Source organism: Rana temporaria, chromosome 11 (genome assembly GCF_905171775.1).
Source record: "Rana temporaria chromosome 11, aRanTem1.1, whole genome shotgun sequence".
In the NCBI taxonomy this organism is placed as follows: Eukaryota; Metazoa; Chordata; class Amphibia; order Anura; family Ranidae; genus Rana; species Rana temporaria.
In genome coordinates this window covers 85,319,990-85,342,202 of record NC_053499.1, presented here as the reverse complement: position 1 = coordinate 85,342,202, position 22,213 = coordinate 85,319,990, and the positions used below count along the sequence as shown (strand labels likewise).

General features: G+C 43.4%; 1 protein-coding gene across 1 annotated transcript in view; it reads left to right on the top strand.

The window, feature by feature from the left end:
* Positions 1 to 22,213, top strand: part of MMP2 (matrix metallopeptidase 2) — an 876,267-nt gene that overhangs the window by 717,781 nt on the left and 136,273 nt on the right. Inside the window, exon 11 of the mRNA XM_040328746.1 lies at positions 8,234 to 8,393. Coding sequence (XP_040184680.1) covers positions 8,234 to 8,393 — 160 coding nt within the window. The remainder of the gene's footprint in view (positions 1 to 8,233; positions 8,394 to 22,213) is intronic.

The following is a 22,213-nucleotide window of genomic DNA, read 5'->3' as shown; positions in this document are numbered from 1 at the left end:
TAATAATAATAATAGGGGCATCCATCTCGTTCACGAGATGGACAGGGAAACTATCAACTTCCTTGACCTTACCATCATTAAGAAGGAGGGTAACTTTCAAACACAAACACACTTTAAGAAGACGGACAGGAACTCCTTCATTCCGGTGGGGAGTTGCCACCATAAAAGTTGGCTCAATTCTGTACCCAAGAGCCAATTTATCAGAATGAGGAGGAACTGCACGTCACTTGAGGATTACCAATCCCAATCTCAAGTCCTTAAAATCAGACTGGTTGAGAAGGGTTATGAACCTACTAGCTTGGATACTGTGAGGAAAGAGGTTGCTGATATGGACCGTTCGAAACTTTTAGATTCCGCCACTAGGCCATGCCGGGAAGGCCCTATTGTACCATTTGTCACTAATTACTCCACCCAGCACTATCTTATTAAGAAGATTATTAAAAAGCACTGGCATTTGCTGGGCAATGACAGGACAATTAGCACTTTCCTTCCGGCCAACCCTCAGATCATATTCAGAGGTGTCCCTTCATTAAGGGATAAATTAGCACCAAACGTTGTAGATCCGCCAACTAAAAAGGTCTCTTTTTTCCAGAGAGGCATTTCTGGATATCACCAATGTCGCAGATGTCAAATCTGTACATTAAACAAAGCTGTACCTAAAAAAACTCTGAGATTCATATCAACTAGTACCTTGAGAGAGCATTCCATCGAACCATTTATTACCTGCAGCTCTACGGGTATAGTCTATTTGCTACAGTGCCCTTGCGGGTTGCAATATATAGGCCGAACCAAGAGATCCATGCAGGTGAGATTGGGAGAACACATAACCAATATAAGATCAGGGTTCCCAAATCATTCAGTATCACACCATTATGATTTGTGTCACAATAGGAATCCTGAGGGAACTCTGTTCCTGGGCATAGACAAGTATGATGCCCATTGGAGAGGTGGTTCTCTAGTAAGAGAACTATCCAGGCTAGAAATGGCCTGGATACACCGTGTTCGTACATATACTCCATATGGATTAAATATAGATGTTGATGTCAACGCGTTTATTGACAACAGCTAGGTTATCTTACATTATGAATACTTAGTATCATCTTTGAAGTACATGTTGTGAACCTGACTTGACATCTTGGGTATCAGGACTTCCTTAAAAATGTTTTTTCTTTTTACTTTTTCTGGTTTTAACTTATTTTCTGTTTCTAGATCTGCACCTTATGTGTGCCATATCAGCTCAATCTGATGCATCGCTTTTTCAAATTTTAATTGATTTTTGTCTTTGTTATTCCGATCATTTTCTGCCATACATGATCGGATGTTTTTATATTGTCACACAGTTGGATCATGAGTGGATTCAATGATATGAGTCCCTTTTGACCTAACTTAATATTTTAAACATTCAATGTCATCACATGGTCAACCAATGATGGGTTTGGGATTTGTACTTCAATGAGTGCCTATACCTTGGCCTAACGCTGGTTGAATGTGTTTGTTGTTGTTTTTTTAACCAAGATACACCTATAAATTGAGGTGTATTTTACGCTGATAGGTCTGCGGCATATGACCTAAGTCAGTTCAATCTGATTAATTAGATTGACCGTAACCAATAATCCTTTCTGTTTTGTAAATAACTTATATCAAATTTTTTTATATAATTTTTTACATAACTTTTAGCCTTAGTGACTAGCTGCTATATAATTTTATTCAATATAATATGGAGAATTATTGTTAGCACCAACATTTAATGTTGTTGGGATATACACTATTTGGGCTAGGATCCCTCATCAAAAATGGCGGATCTGTGTCCACGATCCCCGGAAGTCAAGTCTGGGCGGTCCTATTGACACTGAATGCACATAAGTAGTGGTGAGTCAGCACGCCGCTCGTGCCCCTGGAAGATGTCATCTCATTGACGAAACGGCGTAGGGAGGAACGGCGTGCTGACGTCATCACTGTTTGCCCGCGACTATCCGGAAGGAACGAGCGGACTATTCAAGCCAGCCGGCTTTACATTTAAAACACACGCCTTTGTACTACTTTGGACATGTGAGTGCAATATTTTTTTGTTCTACCAATAAATCGTTTTGTTAGCAGTACTACTCTATGTTTGCCCTTCTTGTTCTTACTCCTGGGTTCAACGCATGAGTGCGTTCTGGCTAAGGACTATCCATCAATTCCATCTGGTGTGGAGGAACCTAGCTGGAGAACGGAGGTTATCTATCAGTACTACATGTGATTTATTATTTGGTGTTCGGTAAGCAGATTATTTACTTGAGGTGGAGGTTCTTCAATCAGCTATCTCACACTTGCTGTGAATTTTTTCCAACACAACTTGGGTGTTTACATGAAGATTACACGTTCAATCATTTTTAGCTGATCTCAGCTATAAGGACTATATATTTCAGTGCACTATTTTTTCTTTTGATATTTTTTGCACATTTAAGCACTTTGTGTATTGTGGTGTGTTTAATTTTACCTTATTATGTTGGTATTGAATCACTTATACACACCATACTAGCAGCGCAGCATTCATTCCCTTTACAATTGATATTATTTGTTTATCTAACATTTTTTTTGCTGCAGCAGCCACACTCATTAATTTATTTTGATTTTATGTCATTATAAATCATTATTCACAGACCTGCGCTGTATTTCCTATATATATTTTGCATGTTATCCTTGGGCTGCAGTACTGGCGTCCACCAGCGGGGGATTCTTAGCAGTGTGGAGCACACAGCCCTTCCTGCGTTCAGGTGTAACCTGAACGTAATTAACAGGATTATATACACCCGGCGTGTGCAATCAGTCCTCGCCCTGGTATCGGTCTACTTACCCTGATCTTCAGCTTGTATTTGACCCTGATTTCTGGACCTGATCCTGATCCTGATCCTTGATCCCTGCCTGGACTTGTCCTCCCTGTGTCCTGATTCCTGCCCCCATCCTTACCCATCTACTGACCTCCCATGTGTATGACCTCGGCTTGGCTCGTTTATGAATACGGTATTCCCCTTTATTTGTACATACTGTTTGTCGTTTTATTGTGCACTGGTGGTTCACACATTTGTAAATAAACACCTTTTATTTCACTACTCACCTTGTTTGGTTCCTCTGTGCGGTCACACAGTCTGATCTACCAGCATTCCTGACAAGACCTCCAGAAGGCTTTTGATTCAGTATCCTGGCCATATATGTTTTCTGTCTTAAGGCGATGGGGATTTGGTCCTAGAACTTTAGGTTCCTTAACTGCTCTTTAATCTTCACCTGAGGCCAAAATAAAACTGCAGGGAATATATTCAGAGACTATTAGAATTAAAAGGGGTACATGTCAGGGTTGTCCTTTATCTCCCCTGTTATTCGCTGTTGTAATAGAGTCTTTGGCAATAGCAATAAGGAACAACCCGAATATCAGAGGGGTTGAATGTGCCCGGAAAGAACACAAGTGTGCGTTATTTGCGGATGATCTTTTGCTATTTGTAACCTCCCCAATCTCTTCTTTATACATAGTTACACAGTTAGTCAGGTTGAAAAAAGACACAAGTCCATCCAGTTCAACCACAAAAAATAAAAAAAACAAAATAAAAAACACAGTACAATCCTATACACCCAACTCCATACCCACATATCTGCAATATATTCTCTATTGGATAAATTCTCGAAAGTTTCGGGCCTTAACCCTTTCACGCCGAGCGTACGCATATATGCGTCCTCGGCTTTCAGGGGTTGTACCGGGATGATGCCTGCAGCCGCAGGCATCATCCCGGTACCGTTGTTTAGAGCGGGCGATCGGCTTTCCAAACATAACAACCGATGCGGCTAAAAGCCGCTCGGTTGTTATGCCGGAGGAGCGGGAGGGGACATCCCCCCCCTCCCGCCGCCTCTCGCCGCTCTGACCGGGCCTCCCGTCCCACCGGGAGACCCGATCCACGATCCGGCGCCTCCAGCGTCTCGGCGCGCTCTGAAACAAAGCCGTAAACGGCTTTGATTCAGTGTGCGCATTGAAACCACGGAAGCGGCGTCATGACGTCACTTCCGGGTTTCTCGGCTGCCAATGGCGCCGGATTTAAAAAAGTACACAGTATTCAGAATCGCCGTTTTCGGCGATCTGAATACTTTGAAGTGCAAAGGAGGGCTCGGAGGTCTTTTAGACCCCGATCCCTCCATAAAGAGTACCTGTCACGACCTATTGCTGTCACAAGGGATGTTTACATTCCTTGTGACAGCAATAAAAGTGATCAAAATGTAAAAAAAAAAAAAAAAAAAATGTAATATTAGAAAAAATAAATAAATAAATAAGAAAACAAAAAAAAAAAATTTTTAAAGCGCCCCCCTCCCCGCGAGCTTGCGCAGCAAAGAAAGCGCATACGGAAGTCGCGCCCGCATATGAAAACGGTGTTCAAATAACACATGTGAGGTATCGCCGCGATCGTAAGAGCGAGAGCAATAATTATAGCACTAGGCCTACTCTGTAACTCTAACCTGGTAACCGTAAAAAAAGTTTAAAGCGTCGCCTATGGAGATTTTTAGTTACCGTAGTTTGTCGCCATTCCACGAGTGCGTGCAATTATAAAGCGTGTCATGCTTGGTATCTATTTACTCGGCATAACATCATCTTTCACATTATGCAAAAAAATTGGGCTAATTTTACTTTTTCATTTTTTTAAAATTCATGAAAGTACATTTTTCCCAAAAAGTTGTGTTTAAAACACCGCCGCACAAATACCGTATGACATAAAATATTGCAACAATCGCCATTTTATTCTCTAGATTCTCTGCTAAAAATATATATATAATGTTTGGGGGTTCTAAGTAATTTTCTAGCCAAAAATATGGATTTTAACTTGTAAACACCAAATGTCATACATAGGCATAGGCATGAAAGGGTTAAAGTCAATATTACTAAATCCAGGGCCCTTAATGTGTCACTCTCTAAGTCTATGGTTTCCCTCATTCGAAAAAATTATACTTTTTGTTGGAATACAACGTCCATTAAATATTTAGGTATTAATCTGACCTCGAAATTTGAAGACCTATATCAGGCCAACTACCCTCCCATATATAAGAAACTTGAATCTGATCTAGAAGAGTGGGGCTCACATAATATAGGTTGGATGGGAAGGATAAGTTCCACTAAGTTCCACTAAAATGACTCTCTTGCCCAGGATTTTATATCTATTCCGTTCGATCCCGATACCAATAAAGATGAACCATTTGAAAACCTTTCAGAGTAAACTTACCAGATTTGTTTGGAATAAAAAGAACCCACGTGTTTCTTTGTGCTCTCTTTTTAATCTACCTCAACAGGGTGGATTTGGTCTTCCGAACTTATTGTGGTATTACAAAGCTGCTAGATTAGCTCAACTCTCAGGCCCCATACACACGAGAGGATTTATCCGCAGATACGGTCCAGCGGACCGTATCCGCGGATAAATCCTCTCGAGGGTTTCAGAAGATTTCTATGCGATGGCGTGTACACACCATCGCATTGAAATCCGCGCTGAAATCCTCTGCCGATGACGTGTCGCGCCGTCACCGCTATTATGACGCGGTGACGGGCGCGACGCTGTCATATAAGGAATTCCACGAATGCGTCAAATCATTACGACGCGTGCGGGGAATCCCTTTGGGCGGATGGATCCGGTAAGTCTGTACAGACGAGCGGATCCATCCGTTGGAATGGATTCCAGCAGATGGATTTGTTGAGCATGTCAGCAAATATCCATCTGCTGGAAATCCATCCCAGGGGAGATTTATCTGCAGATAAATATCCGACGGAGTGTACACACCATAGGATCTATCCGCAGAAACCCATTTGATGGGATTTATCTGCGGATAGATTCTATGGTGTGTATGGGGCCTCAGATGTATACATTCAAGGAGATTAGACTAGCCACTTTTTATCCTTCTTTGTCTCCTCTATGCTTTAGAGGATGTCAGGGGGTTGGTTCTTTAAATCATATATAGTGGGAATGCCCAAAGATACATAGATTCTGGAATACAGTATTTCATATTATAAGATGTATAACTGGTTGTAATATACATCAGTCTCCGGCGATTGCTTTACTGAATGAACTTATACCACATGCTCATAAGTCTACCAGAAGACTAATATTATTTATTTTGATAGGAGCCAGGATTTCTATAGCAGCTGCTTGGAAAAAACCAACAGTTTCAATATTATATATGAAAAGGAAAGTCACTTGGATAATGGAACAAGAGAAGAGGATAGGCTTTCTATTAGATTCTGATAATCAATTTACTGAGATTTGGGAACCGTGGTTGAAGTACTTGGGTATCTTAAATACCATGTGAATTTTGAAAAGCAATTTGCTACTTATTGCTGTATACTTTGGCAGGTAGGCTGTCTACCCTTCTTTCTCTTTACTTTTTCGTCCTCACCGCCTTTTCCTTTCTCTTTTTCTTTTGGTTTAATTTCTTTGATTTTTTTTTGTATTATATAAATAACACAAGGAACCCTCTTTACATGTTTTATTTATGGTTTGGTTCTTTTTTTTTTTCATATACAATTTTATTTTATCTATATGGATGCGTTCTTTAGTCAATTTAGGTATACTGGCATTTCTGATGGCAGTATTTTTTTATCTCCTGGAACCTGAGGAGAGGATATTAAAGGTGTAGTCGATTCCTCAAATACATTTTTACATTAATTGTTTGATAATTTTTTATGTTATGAAAATATTCTTTCCCTGGATCGAAAGTATAAGTATACCATAGTATTTATTTATTTTCCCATTCTTTATTTCTTCATTTTATCCCTTCTAATTCACCACAGGAAATTGTTATGGAATTGGGGGGAAGAATAGATGGAGAAGGCGCTATGCTTCCCTTGAAACGACTCGACCCAGATATGGTGTAGGGAATGTAGGGAGGTTATTTACGAATTCATCATATTTATGGAGTCGAATATTATAACTTCTAGTGTGATTCATAATACTAGTTACAATAGTTTAAACAAAACTTAGGGGATGATTAAGGGTGGGAATGTACGGGTATTTACTCGACTTCAGTTGGGTTGGTTTACAAAAACATGTGATTTTTTGTTGTGTTCTTTATATCTGACTATTGAATAATTCTTTGATTTGGACCACGGTATTGTTAAAGAGAATATAATACTGAATATGTCATTGTGTAATGCAATGTAATGAATTTTTGTTTTATAATATCGAATGTACGTCTATATTTTGAAAATAAGATTAAACTTGAATGATAAAAAAAAAAGAAACAAATATGGCTATATGTTTGTGTAGCGCCTGGTTACTTCCAAGTACCGGTGCTTCGTAAATTTAGAGGGGGATCAGAGAGTTAATTAGCTCTAAACCAGTTAATCTGTTCAAATTGGATCTCTGTCTCAGCTTGGCTGTGGGCTTATTCTATTGTTTCTGGGGTGCTGGTCCCACCCCAGGACGATAGGTGGCAGCAGTGGAGTCAAGGTTTGGGTGCTTTTCCCCAGCAGCCTATCAGGAGGGGTTCTTCTTGCTGTGCATGCTGGGGGAGGGTTTTTATGAGACAGACACCATTGGTCTAGGTTCTTCTTCGAGTGCGGCACCCACCTTTAGGCCCTCTTGGGTGGGCTCTTCACTCTTGGGAAGGTGGGGGTAGCCTCAAGTCCCTCCGGATTATCCAGCGGCTCTATATATCTTTGATTCCTTGTTTTAGCGGTAAATATATCACTATGGTAGATTCAATGTGATGTATGATGACATGTTTTCCTTTCTTAATTTTGAACTTCATGTAATATTTTTTTAGAAACAATTATCCCCCTGAAGAAACCGATAACAGGTCGAAAAGCATCGGGGCTCAACATTGTATAATAACATGGAATATAATGATATGTAAAACGGTCTATGTCTACTGCATCATGAAATGTGATATTTTACTATTGTACCTGCCTTTTATATATTGCATTTTTATTCATTGTGACATCCGAGATTTTCACAAATTAATACTATTTTTATATAGCAACAATTATCCTACTTTTCTGACATCGCTGCCTAAAAGCCCCACTGGGGAACCTTTCCATAATATGTAATTCCGGGGCAAGCAGCTCTTCCATCTCTATTATATGTGTCCTCTCCATATTGTACAGTAGAGAATGTATCCTGTAGTTTCATTAGCATATTGAATGTCCTCTTAAAAATCTTGCTGATTTATGCAGATGCATATTTAGATATACACAATGTGCTTTTAAAATCCATGAATTTCTCATTAACAGGTGATGAATATTGGATTTATTCTACAAGCGCCCTGGAAAGAGGATACCCAAAGAAGTTAACTAACCTTGGATTGCCACCAGATCTCAAACGGGTGGATGCTGCATTTAACTGGGGCAGAAACAAGAAAACATACCTTTTCGCTGGTGACAAGTTTTGGAGGTAATACCAATCGCATCAAGTGATAATACTAATTAAACGCATGCAAAATATGTATCCTGCGCATTGAAAATTTCACAAAGTCGAAGGGTATTTTTTTAAATAATAAAGACAAGCAAATTGGTCTTGAGAGTTTGTGAAATGTGGTAAAGGATAAGTTCATCTTTGTATTAAATCTAATTCAACTAATGTTATGAAAAAATATGCATTGATGAAATTAAACCATTTTAGCCTGGAAAGCATTTCAATCATGGTTACTGTATCATGGGTGCAATGCTGAGGCTTCTGCAGACTGCTTTTAAGCTGATATCAGTACCTGAAATCAGTGGCTTATCTAGGGTATGGCAGCCATGGCCAGGGCCGCCATCAGGAATTATGGGGCCCCTTACACAGCTTCAGGCATGGGGGCTGCTGCTGCCTGAATTTGAGTGGCAGGGGGGGGGGGGGCTGCCGCAAATTGAGAAGTGGGGGGGGGCCTTTACAAAAAAAAAGGAATAAAGAAAAATATAGATAAAAAAAGGGGGGTAGCCATACGGGGCCTTGGGGACCTCTGGGCCCTTTAATAAAAAGAAAAAAAAAAGAAAGAAAAAAAATATATAAAATATATATATATATATATATATATATTTTTTTTTTAAAAGGGGGGTTGCCATCTGGGGCCCTGGGGACCTCTGGGCCCTATTGGCCAGATTCACGTAGAGGCGCGTATCTTTATGCCAGCATAGTGCATCCCATTTGCACTACGGCAACGTAACATAGTGAGGCAAGTACTGTATTCACAAAGCACTTGCCTCCTAAGTTACGTCGGCGTAGCGCAAATGGCCTGGCGTAACCCCGCCTAATTCAAAATAGGCAGGTAGGGAGCGTGCTCCATGTAAATTACCCGTGACCCCATGTAAATGAGGGCCGTTTGTACGGCGCATGCTTTTCGACGTGAACATCACCTACGCCCAGCCCCATTCACGTACGCTTACGCAAACGATGTAAAATACGACGACTGTTCCGTCGTCCATACCTTGCATGGGCTGCGCCATATTTTTGGTGGTTTATCTTTATGCCGGAAAAACGCCTTACGTAAACAGCGTATCGGGCGCAAGTACGTTCGTGAATCGGCGACGGGGTATCTACTGATACGCCGTCGTAAGTCTTTCTGAATCTGGCTATATATATATATATACAAATTATTAAAATAAACATTTATAAAAAAGGGAGTTTGCCACATGGGGCCCTGGGGACCTCTGAGCCCTTTAATAAAAAAATATATATAATATATATATAAAAAGAACTAAAAAGAAAAAAAAGAAATAAAATAATATAACATTTTTTTTTTTTTTTTATTAAAAAAAAGGGGGTTGCCATCCGGAACCCTGGGGACCTCTGGACCCTTTTAATAATAATAATAATAATAATAATAATAATAATAATAACCTCCGGACCCCTAAACAAAAAAAAAAAAAAATTGGCCCTTTAAAAAAAAAAAATTAAAATATATATATTTTTTTTATAAAAAATAAAAATAAAAGAGGGGTTGACATCTGGGGCCCTGTGGGCCTCCGGGCCCCCTACAGGTGTACTGCCTGTACCCCCCTGATGGCAGCTTTCTCATTATTTTGGAACTCACCTATCTGTGTCACTATAAATAATGAATTAAAAAAAATGTATTGTAGATGTTTGCTATAGGCCCCCTAACCTTAAGGATGAGGAGGAGACCCATCTCTTTTCACAGTTAGAAATGAGTGAGACAGAGCAATGTCCTGATACTGACTGGGCAGAATGGTCTGCACAGTCAATTAAGGCTCGTCATTTCCTAAACGTGACGCAGGACAATTTAATGAGTCAAGGGGTGAAAGTCCCAACAAGAAAGAATATTCTACTGGACCTACTAATTTTAAACAACAAAATGCTAATTGCAGATGTGGAAGCATGGAATAATTTAGGAAACAGAAATCACATTTTCGGTAAATTACAGTATAGGAAAGGGAGATGTGAAGGTAGGGTAAGAACACATAATTTCAAAAGCCAATTTCTCTTTCGTCCATGGACAGTGTAGCAGAGCGTCCCAGAGAGAGCCTGGGAAAGTCCTGTTCGGGGTTTACACCTCTACCAGGCTCCTCTCTTACACGTTCAGGGATCTCTGATCTCTGATCAGAGGCGTTGCTAGGGGGTGCGGGCCGCCCTGGGTGACACCCGCTAGAGGGGTGACACCATCCATTTAAACCATTTAAAAAAAATAAAAAAAATATATATATATATATATATTTTTTTAGCTGACATGTGGGGGGGGGGCCATGAGCGCCGCGGAATCGGAGTGCCGAGCGCTGCGGTACAAGAGGAGGGGGGGTTGCGGGGTGACACCGCAGTACCATCCATCCCCTCCTCTCACAGCCACGGGCTGTTAGCGGTGGTCGACAGTCGGCACACAGGCACAGCCCAGTCCTCTCTGTTTGTGTGTACAGAGGGGGAGAGGCCAAGGGGACCTTCTGTCCATGTGCTGTGGCACTGCATGCGATGATCTGAGGTACTGAATGGGGAGGGGGGGTGTTTGCACCTGGGGGATTTCACTGAAGGGGGGATGTACTAAGGGGGTGTTTGCACTGAGGGGGTTTTCACTAAGGGGGGTTTGCACTAAGGGGGGGTGTTTGCACTGAGGGGGGGTTGCACTGTGGGGGGGTGTTTGCACTGAGGGGGTGTCTGCACTGAAGGGGGGTCTGTGTAACATGCAGGGGTCCAGAGGTGCAGGTGGCTGTGTAATGTAAAAGGGGTGCAGTGATGCAGGGTGCTGTGTAATGTAAAGGGGTGCAGAGGGCTGTGTAGTGTAAAAGGGTCCAGAGGTGCAGGGGGCTATGTGATGTAAAGGGGTGCAGAGGTGCAGGCGGCTGTGTAATGTAAAAGGGGTGCAGTGATGCAGGGTGCTGTGTAGTGTAAAGGGGTCCAGTGATGCAGGGTGCTGTGTAATGTAAAGGGGTCCATAGGTGCAGGGGGCTATGTGATGTAAAGGGGTCCAGTGGTGCAGGGGGCTGTGTAATGTAAAAGGGTCCAGAGGTGCAGGGGGCTATGAGATGTAAAGGGGTCCAGTGATACAGGGTGCTGTGTAATTTTAAAGGGGTCCAGTGATGCAGGGTACTGTGTAATTTTAAAGGGGTCCAGTGATGCAGGGTGCTGTGTAATGTAAAGGGGTGCAGTGATGCAGGGTACTGTGTAATTTTAAAGGGGTCCAGTGATGCAGGGGGCTGTGTAATGTAAAGGGGTCCATTGATGCAGGGTGCTGTGCAATGTAAAGGGGTCCAGAGGTGCAGTTGTGGAGAGGGGTACACAGTAGTAACAAAAAGATATTGAAGGATGCAGAGGTATGCAGGGGGCACAGTGGGGTGTTTTTACATTTTAACGTGGGGGGGTGCCAGATATTGGATCCGCCCTGGGTGCCAAATGCTCTAGGTACGCCCCTGGCCTATAGGCCCCTGAGATGTGAATTCCGGTTCTGGAGAAAGAGAGGTGGGGGAGGGGACAAAGAAAAATGGAGAGAAAGAAGAAGGGATAGAACGAACAAGAAAGATGGATAGAGAGAGAGAGAAAAGGGGAAGAAAGGAGAACAGAGAGCAAACAGTAGGATAAAAAATATTTGAAAAATGTTATTGGGGGAGGGGGGGGGGGGGGTGACACCATATTTTACCGCACCAGGTGACACCAACCCTAGTGACGCCACTGTCTCTGATCCAGTACAGGCCAATTTAAGCTCACATGAGCAGACAGCCTTTGCTCTGCCTGGGAAACACTGATAATGCTTATCTGTGAGAGCAAGAAGGTTGGTGGAACTGTTAAGCAGTATTATGTGGAAGCTGACAAGCTGTAGGCTTGTTCAGCCTGGTAGTGAGGGCTTGTAATATTGTATAGTTAGAGCCGGGACACGGCTAGGTTTTTTGTTTACTATTTTTGTTCTGTTTTTCGGCACACTGTACAGCACCTGTAAATAAGACTTTGTATATAGCACCAATAAACACCCCACTGTTTGTCACTTATGTTTTGGACGTGGTATCTGTGCCTGCTCATCCCAGGGAGCTTTTGTACCTGCTACCTATCCCCCAGCTTACATATGGTGGAGGCTGCGACCAGCAGTAGTAAGTTACTATTTTAAAGGCCAGTACCTAAAGTGACAACATGGAGGAAAAAAATACCAGCGGGATAAAAAAGATTACTTAGCTGGAAAAATATATAGCTGGCAAGAGAATGACAGCACACCTAGCTCAACTAACACCTCGCTTAATGATGAACCGGAAACAGCTGAGTCACAAGCAGTAGGAAATACACAGGGAACTGTTGCCTCAACCAGTACAAAAAAGAAATCGGACACACCCGACAAAAACAGCTCCAATAGACCCACCCCAAATAAATCTACACAGGGGGGACAACAGGGAGGACCACCACAACAGGGAGGACCACCACCCCACCAATATCCCTACCAACCCTACAACGGCCAATACTCAAGACCCTGGAGAGGAGGACCGAGGGGGAGGGGTAGGGGTTATGATGGCCAAAACTATGGACCCCCCAGTGGCAGGGGGAATGGAGGGACTGGGGGGAGTCATTCAGACCACCAATGCCGGTTTTTCAAACCAGCAGGGGAGGATGGAACCACAACCCCCAAGAAATAGAGGGTGCAGAGGGGGAAGCAAAAAGAAAAAGGTTAAACTAGGCAAAGGCATTTTTAATTTAACCGATATTGTATTTTCACAGGAAGAGTTACTGGTCCTAGATAAAGGAATTAAATTTGCGCCCAGTAAAGCTTTCAACGGATTTGAAACATTTATAGATTTGCAAAAATGTATAAGGAAACTAAATCTAAAAAAATACTTTGGAAGCAAAGGTGAAAACCTAAAAGAAACAGAGACTCCAGAATACACGCACAGCCTTTTAAAAAATAAATCAACTTTTAACCCTAAAATTAGCTCCAACCACCACAGAGGTTTTCAAAAAACTTCTCACCAGGTAACACTTCCAGGTGAGAAGTGAATTGGGGGAATAGAGAAGAAACTTTGCTGAAATTGGCAGCAGAGGAGAGCTGTATTGTGAACGTAGAGGAGAGCTATATTGTGAACTGAGAAGTGAAGACCCTTTACTTGCTGGATAGATTGAGTACCATCAGGGCTGTGGAGCCACATGCGTATTTGATCTCTTTCATTAGGGATCCATTCCATCTGGTAAGCAGGACATAGATAGGAGGTGGTGGCTTTATCTATCCTGCTACTTGGACACAATTTCCCGAGATTCTTTCAGCACTTTCTATTCTGGCATTTGAAATCTGCACGGAGATTGGAAATTTTTGAATTTTCCTTTGGGACTTTATACACGTGGATTGCACTGAGATACTTGTGTGCACATGTCACTTTATTTAAGTTCACCTGAACTTATAATCACTTTTTTATGGTTGTTCATTTATGTATTTATTATCCATGTTTGGTATAGATCACATATTTAAATCATATCAATAGCGCAGCGCAGCTTATTTCCATTTATATTGCTTTTGATGTATATCTAACATTTTTTGGCTGCAGCAGCAATCACTAGTTATTTATTTCATTATTATTTGTGGTATAATTTAGATCAGTTAATTCCACATATTTCAGACCAGCGCAGTATCACTCCTTTACACTTTGCACTCAATAGAATTCTACCTGCCAAGCCAAAATTCATATACAGGAGAGCCAGAAGACTCGGAGACACCTTAGTAAAAAATGTACCGGACCCTCCCAAGAAAATTACCACCTTCTTCGATCAGAAGGGTTTTTTTAGATGCGGGAAGTGCAAACCATGTTGCATAACAAAAGGGCCTAGGAAGGTCAGCCATTTCAAATCCCACACTAACAAAAATGAATTCAAAATAGAGAAACTCATTACATGCAGTAGCACGCATGTCACCTATGTGCTGGAGTGCGAGTGCGGGCTGCAGTATGTGGGTAGAACCACTAGGAAGCTGTCAGTGCGCATGGGGGAGCACATTAGGAATATAAAAAAGGGGTTCATACACCACAGTGTTTCGTTGCATTTTAAACAAAAACATAACAAAGATCCCAGTAAACTGAAAATTTATGCTATTGACAAAATAGAACAGAACTGGAGAAATTTAAATATGAGAAGGGAGGTTTCACGTAACGAAACAGAATGGATTTATAAAATGGAGACACTCAGACCTAAGGGAATGAATGTAGAACTAGATGTTAATTGTTTTCTGGAGGATTATTGACACATGGCTCATATACAATTTGAGCATGCATTCATACTCGCATAGAATTTGGGTATGCATCCACACTCATTCTAGTCATTCCCAGCTTCCAAATTTATTTTTATTCTTGTATTCAAATAATTTTATGTACTTTTGATGACAAAATGTAGTAATAACATTATACAGGTGGTTCTCAAAAAATTAGCATATTGTGATAAAGTTCATTATTTTCTGTAATGTACTGATAAACATTAGACTTTCATATATTTTAGATTCATTACACACACAACTGAAGTAGTTCAATAGTTTAATATTGATGATTTTGGCATACAGCTCATGAAAACCCAAAGGGCCAGATCCACAAAAACCTGGCATAATTTAAAAAATCCCATTTAAGTTACACTGCCTTAAAGTTTCTACCTAAGTGCCCGATCCACAAAGCACTTATCTAGAAATTTCAGGCTGTGTAACTAAAATTCCGCCGGCGCAAGGCGTTCCTATTCAAATGGGGCGAGTCCCATTTAAATGAGGCGCGCTCCCGCGCCGGCCGTATTGCGCATGCGCGAAGTTACGTTACGCCGAGTTTTGAGGATCGCGACGGCTTAAAAAAGTTGCGTCGGGAAAAAAAAAAAAAAAATGACATCGTCGCTCGGCATGCATTCCTGAGGGAGAACTCCATGCCAATTTTCAAAGAAAAAAACGGCATGGGTTCACCCCCCAGGAGCATACCAGGCCCTTAGGTCTGGTATGGGTTGTAAGGGGACCCCCCTACGCCGAAAAATCGACGTAGGGGGTCCCCCTACAATCCATACCAGACCCGTATCCAAAGCACGCTACCCGGCCGGTCAGGAAGGGAGTGGGGACGAGCGAGCGCCCCCCCCCCCTCCTGAGCCGTGCCAGGCCGCATGCCCTCAACATGGGGGGGTTGGGTGCTCTGGGGCAGGGGGGCGCACTGCGGGCCCCCCCACCTCAGAGCACCCTGTCCCCATGTTGATGAGGACAGGACCTCTTCCCGACAACCCTTGCCATTGGTTGTCGGGGTCTGCGGGCGGGGGCTTATCGGAATCTGGGAGTTCCCTCAAATAAGGGGGCCCCCAGATACCGGCCCCCCACCCTAAGTGAATGGATATGGGGTACATCGTACCCCTATCCATTCACCTGTAGGCAAAAAGTTAAAGTTAGTAAACACACAACACAAGGCTTTTTAAAATAATTTATTATTCTGCTCCGGATGCCCCCCCTGTCTTCTTTATTAGCTCTATTATCAGGGGGGGCTTCTTCTTCCGCTCTCCGGGGGTCTTCTCCGCTCTCCGGGGGGGGTTTCTTCTTCCGCTCTCCGGGGGGGGCTTCTCCGGACTCCGGGGGGCTTCTTCCATCTTCTCCCCTCTTCCGCTGTTGACTCGGCGAACCCCGGTTCTTCTCCAGATGTCCGGTGCCTTCTTCTTCAGCGCTGGCTGCCTGCTATCTTTGTGTGTTAGCTCAATTTCTAACAGGCAGCCGGCGCAGTCTTATGTGACGTCAGGGTCTTCTCTTCCCTTCTTCCGATGTTGCCTCGTCGCCTCTTGTCACTGTAATGATGGAAGCGCGCCTTGCATCCCATTTATATAGGCATCACCGTCCCATCATGCTCCGGTAGGTACCCACATGGTGGGTGCCTACCCACGTGCACCCACCACGTGGGTACCTGCCGGAGCATGATGGGACGGTGATGCCTATATAAATGGGATGCAAGGCGCGCTTCCATCATTACAGCGACAAGAAGCGACGAGGCAACATCGGAAGAGGGGAGAAGAACAGAAGACCCTGACGTCACAGAAGACCGCACCGGCTGCCTGTTACTAAGGGTTGTCGGGAAGAGGTCCTGTCCTCATCAACATGGGGACAGGGTGCTCTGAGGTGGGGGGGCCCGCAGTGCGCCCCCCTGCCCCAGAGCACCCAACCCCCCCATGTTGAGGGCATGCGGCCTGGCACGGCTCAGGAGGGGGGGGGGGGCGCTCGCTCGTCCCCACTCCCTTCCTGACCGGCCGGGTAGCGTGCTTTGGATACGGGTCTGGTATGGATTGTAGGGGGACCCCCTACGTCGATTTTTCGGCGTAGGGGGGTCCCCTTACAACCCATACCAGACCTAAGGGCCTGGTATGCTCCTGGGGGGGAACCCATGCCGGTTTTGTTTTTACAAATTGCCGTGGAGTTCTCCCTCGGGAATGCATACCAAATGCCGTCGCTGGAATGGGCTTTTACATGGTGTGACTAGTTTACACTTTGTAACATCAGCCCTAGTTTTACACTTGCAAAATAACACTTACGGCGAAAAAACGAAGCTGGAAAGCTTTGTGGATCGCCTTAAGTGCTAATTTGCATACTAGAAACGGCATTTCGACTCGAAATGCCCCCAGCGGCGGATGCGGTACTGCATCCTAAGATTCGGCAGTGTAATTCAATTACACATGCCTGATCTTCTGCCTAACTTTGGAAAAAGCCTTTTGAGGATCGTTTCCAAAGTTAGACACAGACTGAACAGCAGTTAAGTCTGCGTATCTCTTTTGAGGATCTGGCCCAAAATTCCTATCTCAAAAAATTTGCATATATCATCCGACTAATAAAAGAAAAGTGTTTTTAATAAAAAAAAAGTCAACCTTCAAATAATTATGTTCAGTTATGCACTCAATACTTGGTTGGGAATCCTTTTGCAGAAATGACTGCTTCAATGCGGCGTGGCATGGAGGCAATCAGCCTGTGGCACTGCTGAGGTGTTATGGAGGCCCAGGATGCTTCGGTAGCGGCCTTAAGCTCATCCAGAGTGTTGGGTCTTGCGTCTCTCAACTTTCTCTTCCCAATATCCCACAGATTCTCTATGGGGTTCAGGTCAGGAGAGTTGGCAGGCCAATTGAGCACAGTAATACCATGGTCAGTAAACCATTTACCAGTGGTTTTGGCACTGTGAGCAGGTGCCAGGTCGTGCTGAAAAATGAAATCTTCATCTCCATAAAGCTTTTCAGCAGATGGAAGCATGAAGTGCTCCAAAATCTCCTGATAGCTAGCTGCATTCACCCTGCCCTTGATAAAACACAGTGGACCAACACCAGCAGCTGACATGGCACCCCAGACCATCACTGACTGTGGGTACTTGACACTGGACTTCAGGCATTTTGGCATTTCCCTCTCCCCAGTCTTCCTCCAGACTCTGGCACCTTGATTACCGAATGACATGCAAAATTAGCTTTCATCCAAAAGAAGTACTTTGGACCACTGAGCAACAGTCCAGTGTTGCTTCTCTGTAGCCCAGGTCAGGCGTTTCTGCCGCTGTTTCTGGTTCAAAGGTGGCTTGACCTGGGGAATGCGGCACCTGTAGCCCATTTCCTGCACACGCATGTACACGGTGGCTCTGGATGTTTCTACTCCAGACTCAGTCCACTGCTTCCACAGGTCCCCCAAGGTCTGGAATCGGTCCTTCTCCACAATCTTCCTCAGGGTCCGGTTACCTCTTTTCGTTGTGCAGCGTTTTCTGCCACACTTTTTCCTTCCCACAGACTTCCCACTGAGGTGCCTTGATACAGCACTCTGGGAACAGCCTATTCGTTCAGAAATTTCTTTCTGTGTCTTACCCTCTTGCTTGAGGGTGTCAATGATGGCCTTCTGGACAGCAGTCAGGTCGGCAGTCTTACCCATGATTGCGGTTTGGAGTAATGAACCAGGCTGGGAGTTTTTAAAAGCCTCAGGAATCTTTTGCAGGTGTTTAGAGTTAATTAGTTGATTCAGATGATTAGGTTAAGAGCTCGTTTAGAGAACCTTTTCATGATATGCTAATTTTTTTAGATAGGAATTTTGGGTTTTCATGAGCTTTATGCCAAAATCATCAATATTAAAACAATAAAAAGGCTTGAACTACTTCAGTTGTGTGTAATGAATCTAAAATATATGAAAGTCTAATGTTTATCAGTACATTACAGAAAATAATGAACTTTATCACAATATGCAAATTTTTTGAGAACCACCTGTAGATGCAACCACCCATTTGTCATATGGAGATTGCTCTACTGTTTTTAAGTATTCCCCAATATTAAGGTTTTTTTTGACACTTAAGGGCAATAGTAATAAGAACTATACGATAAATGTCGATGTGTCTCTGTAACGTGTCTATGGCAGCATCGGGCACAGACGCACATAGCAAGTCAGGGCGGAATCCAGTACCCAATATGGCCGACCGGGTACTTCCGGTAGAAATAGTGAGGGTACTAGGAATCATATAACATATGTAGTATATGCCAGAAACTAAAATGGCGTAACGGGCACATCCGGTTTCGACTCAGTAACTCCCAGATCAAAATAGAGAGGGGAGGTAGATTAACAAAGGGGAGGTAACGGCGGCAGCGGTGTGCTAGAGTGGGCTTTGCTGCACAATAACACATAGCAGCCACCCAGTAGAAACATCCTCCCAATGATCTGTATACAGTACTGGCCAGCATACAGCAGTAAAGATGGCCGCTGGGGCACTTCCGGTACAGCTAAGATGGCGGTGGAACTACTTCCGGTTTCGCCATTCCACCCAATTGACAGCTCAGAGTATACCTGAGAGCATACAGTAGTAAAGATGGCGGCCGGGACACTTCCGGTTTAGCCAAGATGGCGGTGGAACTACTTCCGGTTTCGCCATTTCATTCAATTAATAGTTGAGAGTATAAATACAGTTGCACTATCAATATCCACCAGCTTTCCTGATGACGCAGACTTGCGAAACGCGTAGAAGCCAGGTGGACAACGCACAGAGGGGGTACATCTGACCAGCGGAACCATAAGTGTAGCAGGAGCCGGGCGCGCAACCCAAAGACAAGCTGGTGAGCGGCTGTCCAAACCCGATACTGCCAAATACACCAGGTGCTGGTTAAAGCACCTCCTTTGTGAGTAGTTTGATTTTAAATATTTTTAAAGAAATAAACCTTTTTAAAACATACTATACTATGATGAGCCCCCTGTTTTTTGAGGCACAAAGGAAAATCTTGTGAGAGAGGAAAAGAGGACACGATCGATCATAACGGAATAAGGCTTTGGGATTATTATCAGCTGGGGTCTGGTGAGTGTGTATTTCAGCAGTTGGTGGTGGTAGCACTTGTTTCCGTCGGGTGGAAGAGATAGCTGCACCCTAGATGTATGAGATATAACTCCAGGACAAATTACCACATAGAAACTTTTTCCCTTTACTGGATTCCAAACTGACAAGTTGCTGGTTTTCCAGGCAATCTTGGAGTTGTGTTATGCAGGCACATGAACTTTAAAAAGCTTTTTGCACATATGTTATGACTTTGCACTTTATATCCATATTTATATTTATATTAATTCAGATCTGTTTGTTGGTAAACTAGTTGCACACAGTATCACGTATTTATCTCATATGTTTAACAGAATGAAATTTTGATATTTATTTAGTCACATGCTTGTGAGATTTTTTATTGTTTAATTATTTACTTATTTAAATCTTGTTTGGTGGCACAGTAGTTGCACTTAGCACTACGCAATAGTACACGCTTGTAACAGCTGGATATTGCAATTTATTTACTTATTTATTTATTTGTATAGTTATTTATTGTGTTTTATCACGCATATCACTGCACTGGATTCAGCACTTTATTGTATTAGATTTAATTTACCATTTTGTGTCATTGCGTATTTAGACCAGCGCAGTAACCACATTCTTCTGCTTTCACTCATAAACCTTTTTGGAGGTTTACACAGTACCGCAGCAGGTCAATATAATATAACCTGTTTTTTGCGCCGGTGACAATCACATATGGATCGCCAGGTGTACCTGAGGTTTGCGGTCGTGGTGGAAGGAGAAATCCTCCACTGGCAGTTCAGGGCACTACCATTTGGGCTAACCTCCAGCCCAAGGATATTTACAAAAATCCTAGCGGAAGCAATGGCATTTTTGCACCTCCAGGGTATATCCCTTATACCCTATCTGGACGACTTACTGATTTCAGGGAAGTCAGCCATCCAAGTCACATTGGATTCCAACAAGGCAATAGCAGTCCTGGAGAGTCTAGGGTGGATAGTCAACAAATAAAAATCCTCCCTCAAACCAGAACAGGTCAAGACCTTTCTGGGATATATAGTGGACACCAGGCAGCAGAGGCTCTTCTTGCCAGAAGACAAAGTGTTAAAACTAGCCTCAGCAGCAGGGGACCTGATAAAGAACCCCAGACTCTCCAGAAGAAATGTTCTGAGAGTCTTAGGCCTTATGTCAGCAAGCATTCCTGCAGTAGTCTGGGCTCAGTTTCATGCCAGGATACTGCATTTCTTCTTCCTGTCTTCGTGGGACAGAAAGAGAGAGTCCCTGGATCAGGAAATACTGCTCACCCCTCAGGTCCTGACTTCCCTGGAGTGGTGGACGATTCACCAAAACCTGAAGCCATCAGCAGTTGAGGCAGGAGGAATGGGAACTGAACCCAGAGGTCTTTCAAACCCTGGTTCAGTACTTTGGAAATCCGGAAATAGACTTGTTTGCCAACCGACAAAACAGGAAGGTAGAAAGGTATTTCTCGATTTCCCAAGAACTACAGTCGGAGGGTCTGGATCAGGCCCGGACTGGGACAAAAAATAGGCCTGGGCATTTTAGACTGAGCAGCCCGGGGGGGGGGGGGGGGCACGCGGCGGGGGTTAATGATGGAATGCCCGCACAGAGAGAGAGACTGCTCCACATTTGTGGCACAGAGAGAAATCACTCCACATTGCTGGAACAGAGAGAAATCGTTCGACATTTCCCATTGTTGTACTGAAGTCAGTTGATAGATCGGAGTCTGTATAACCAGTCTGCACATTGATAGATTGAAATTTCTGCTGAACTGGCAGATTTTCAATCTATTTATGATGGCCTAAGTCCACCAGTCTCTGAGTTTAATAATATCCTCAAATCTTCTGAAAGGGGTTCTCAACTTAGGTTTAGAAATTCACTTTGAACTCCATCTTATTTCCAGAACTCTCATTATGTATTAGATGTGCAAAGAATAAGGTGAGAGAACATCTAATACCTATAAAGAGTAATGAAAATAAGGTGGAGTACAAAGTGAAATATCTGGAGGGACTGGCTGAGGTTAAAACAGGCAGGGAGGAAATTAGGCATCACCTCCTTACTGTCTGTCAAATGCCTCTGAAAAGTGACATGAGAATTGATAACTTTTCAGTGGAGTATCTGTGAGTGCAAGCCTTTTGGCTCACACTGGTGCTCAACATTTTTTTGGGGGGAAGCAATCAAACTGAACAAAAACATCAAATGCAGCCACTGTGCCCCATTATATGCAGCCACTGTGCCCCATCAAATGCAGCCACTGTGCCCCATCAAATGCAGCCACGGTGCCCCATTATATGCAGCCACTGTGCCCCATCAAATGCAGCCACTTTGTCCCATCAAATGCAGCCACTTTGTCCCATCAAATGCAGCCACTGTGCCCCATCAAATGCAGCCACTTTGTCCCATCAAATGCAGCCACTGTGCCCCATCAAATGCAGCCACTTTGTCCCATCAAATGCAGCCACTTTGTCCCATCAAATGCAGCCACTTTGTCCCATCAAATGCAGCCACTGTGCCCCATCAAATGCAGCCACTTTGTCC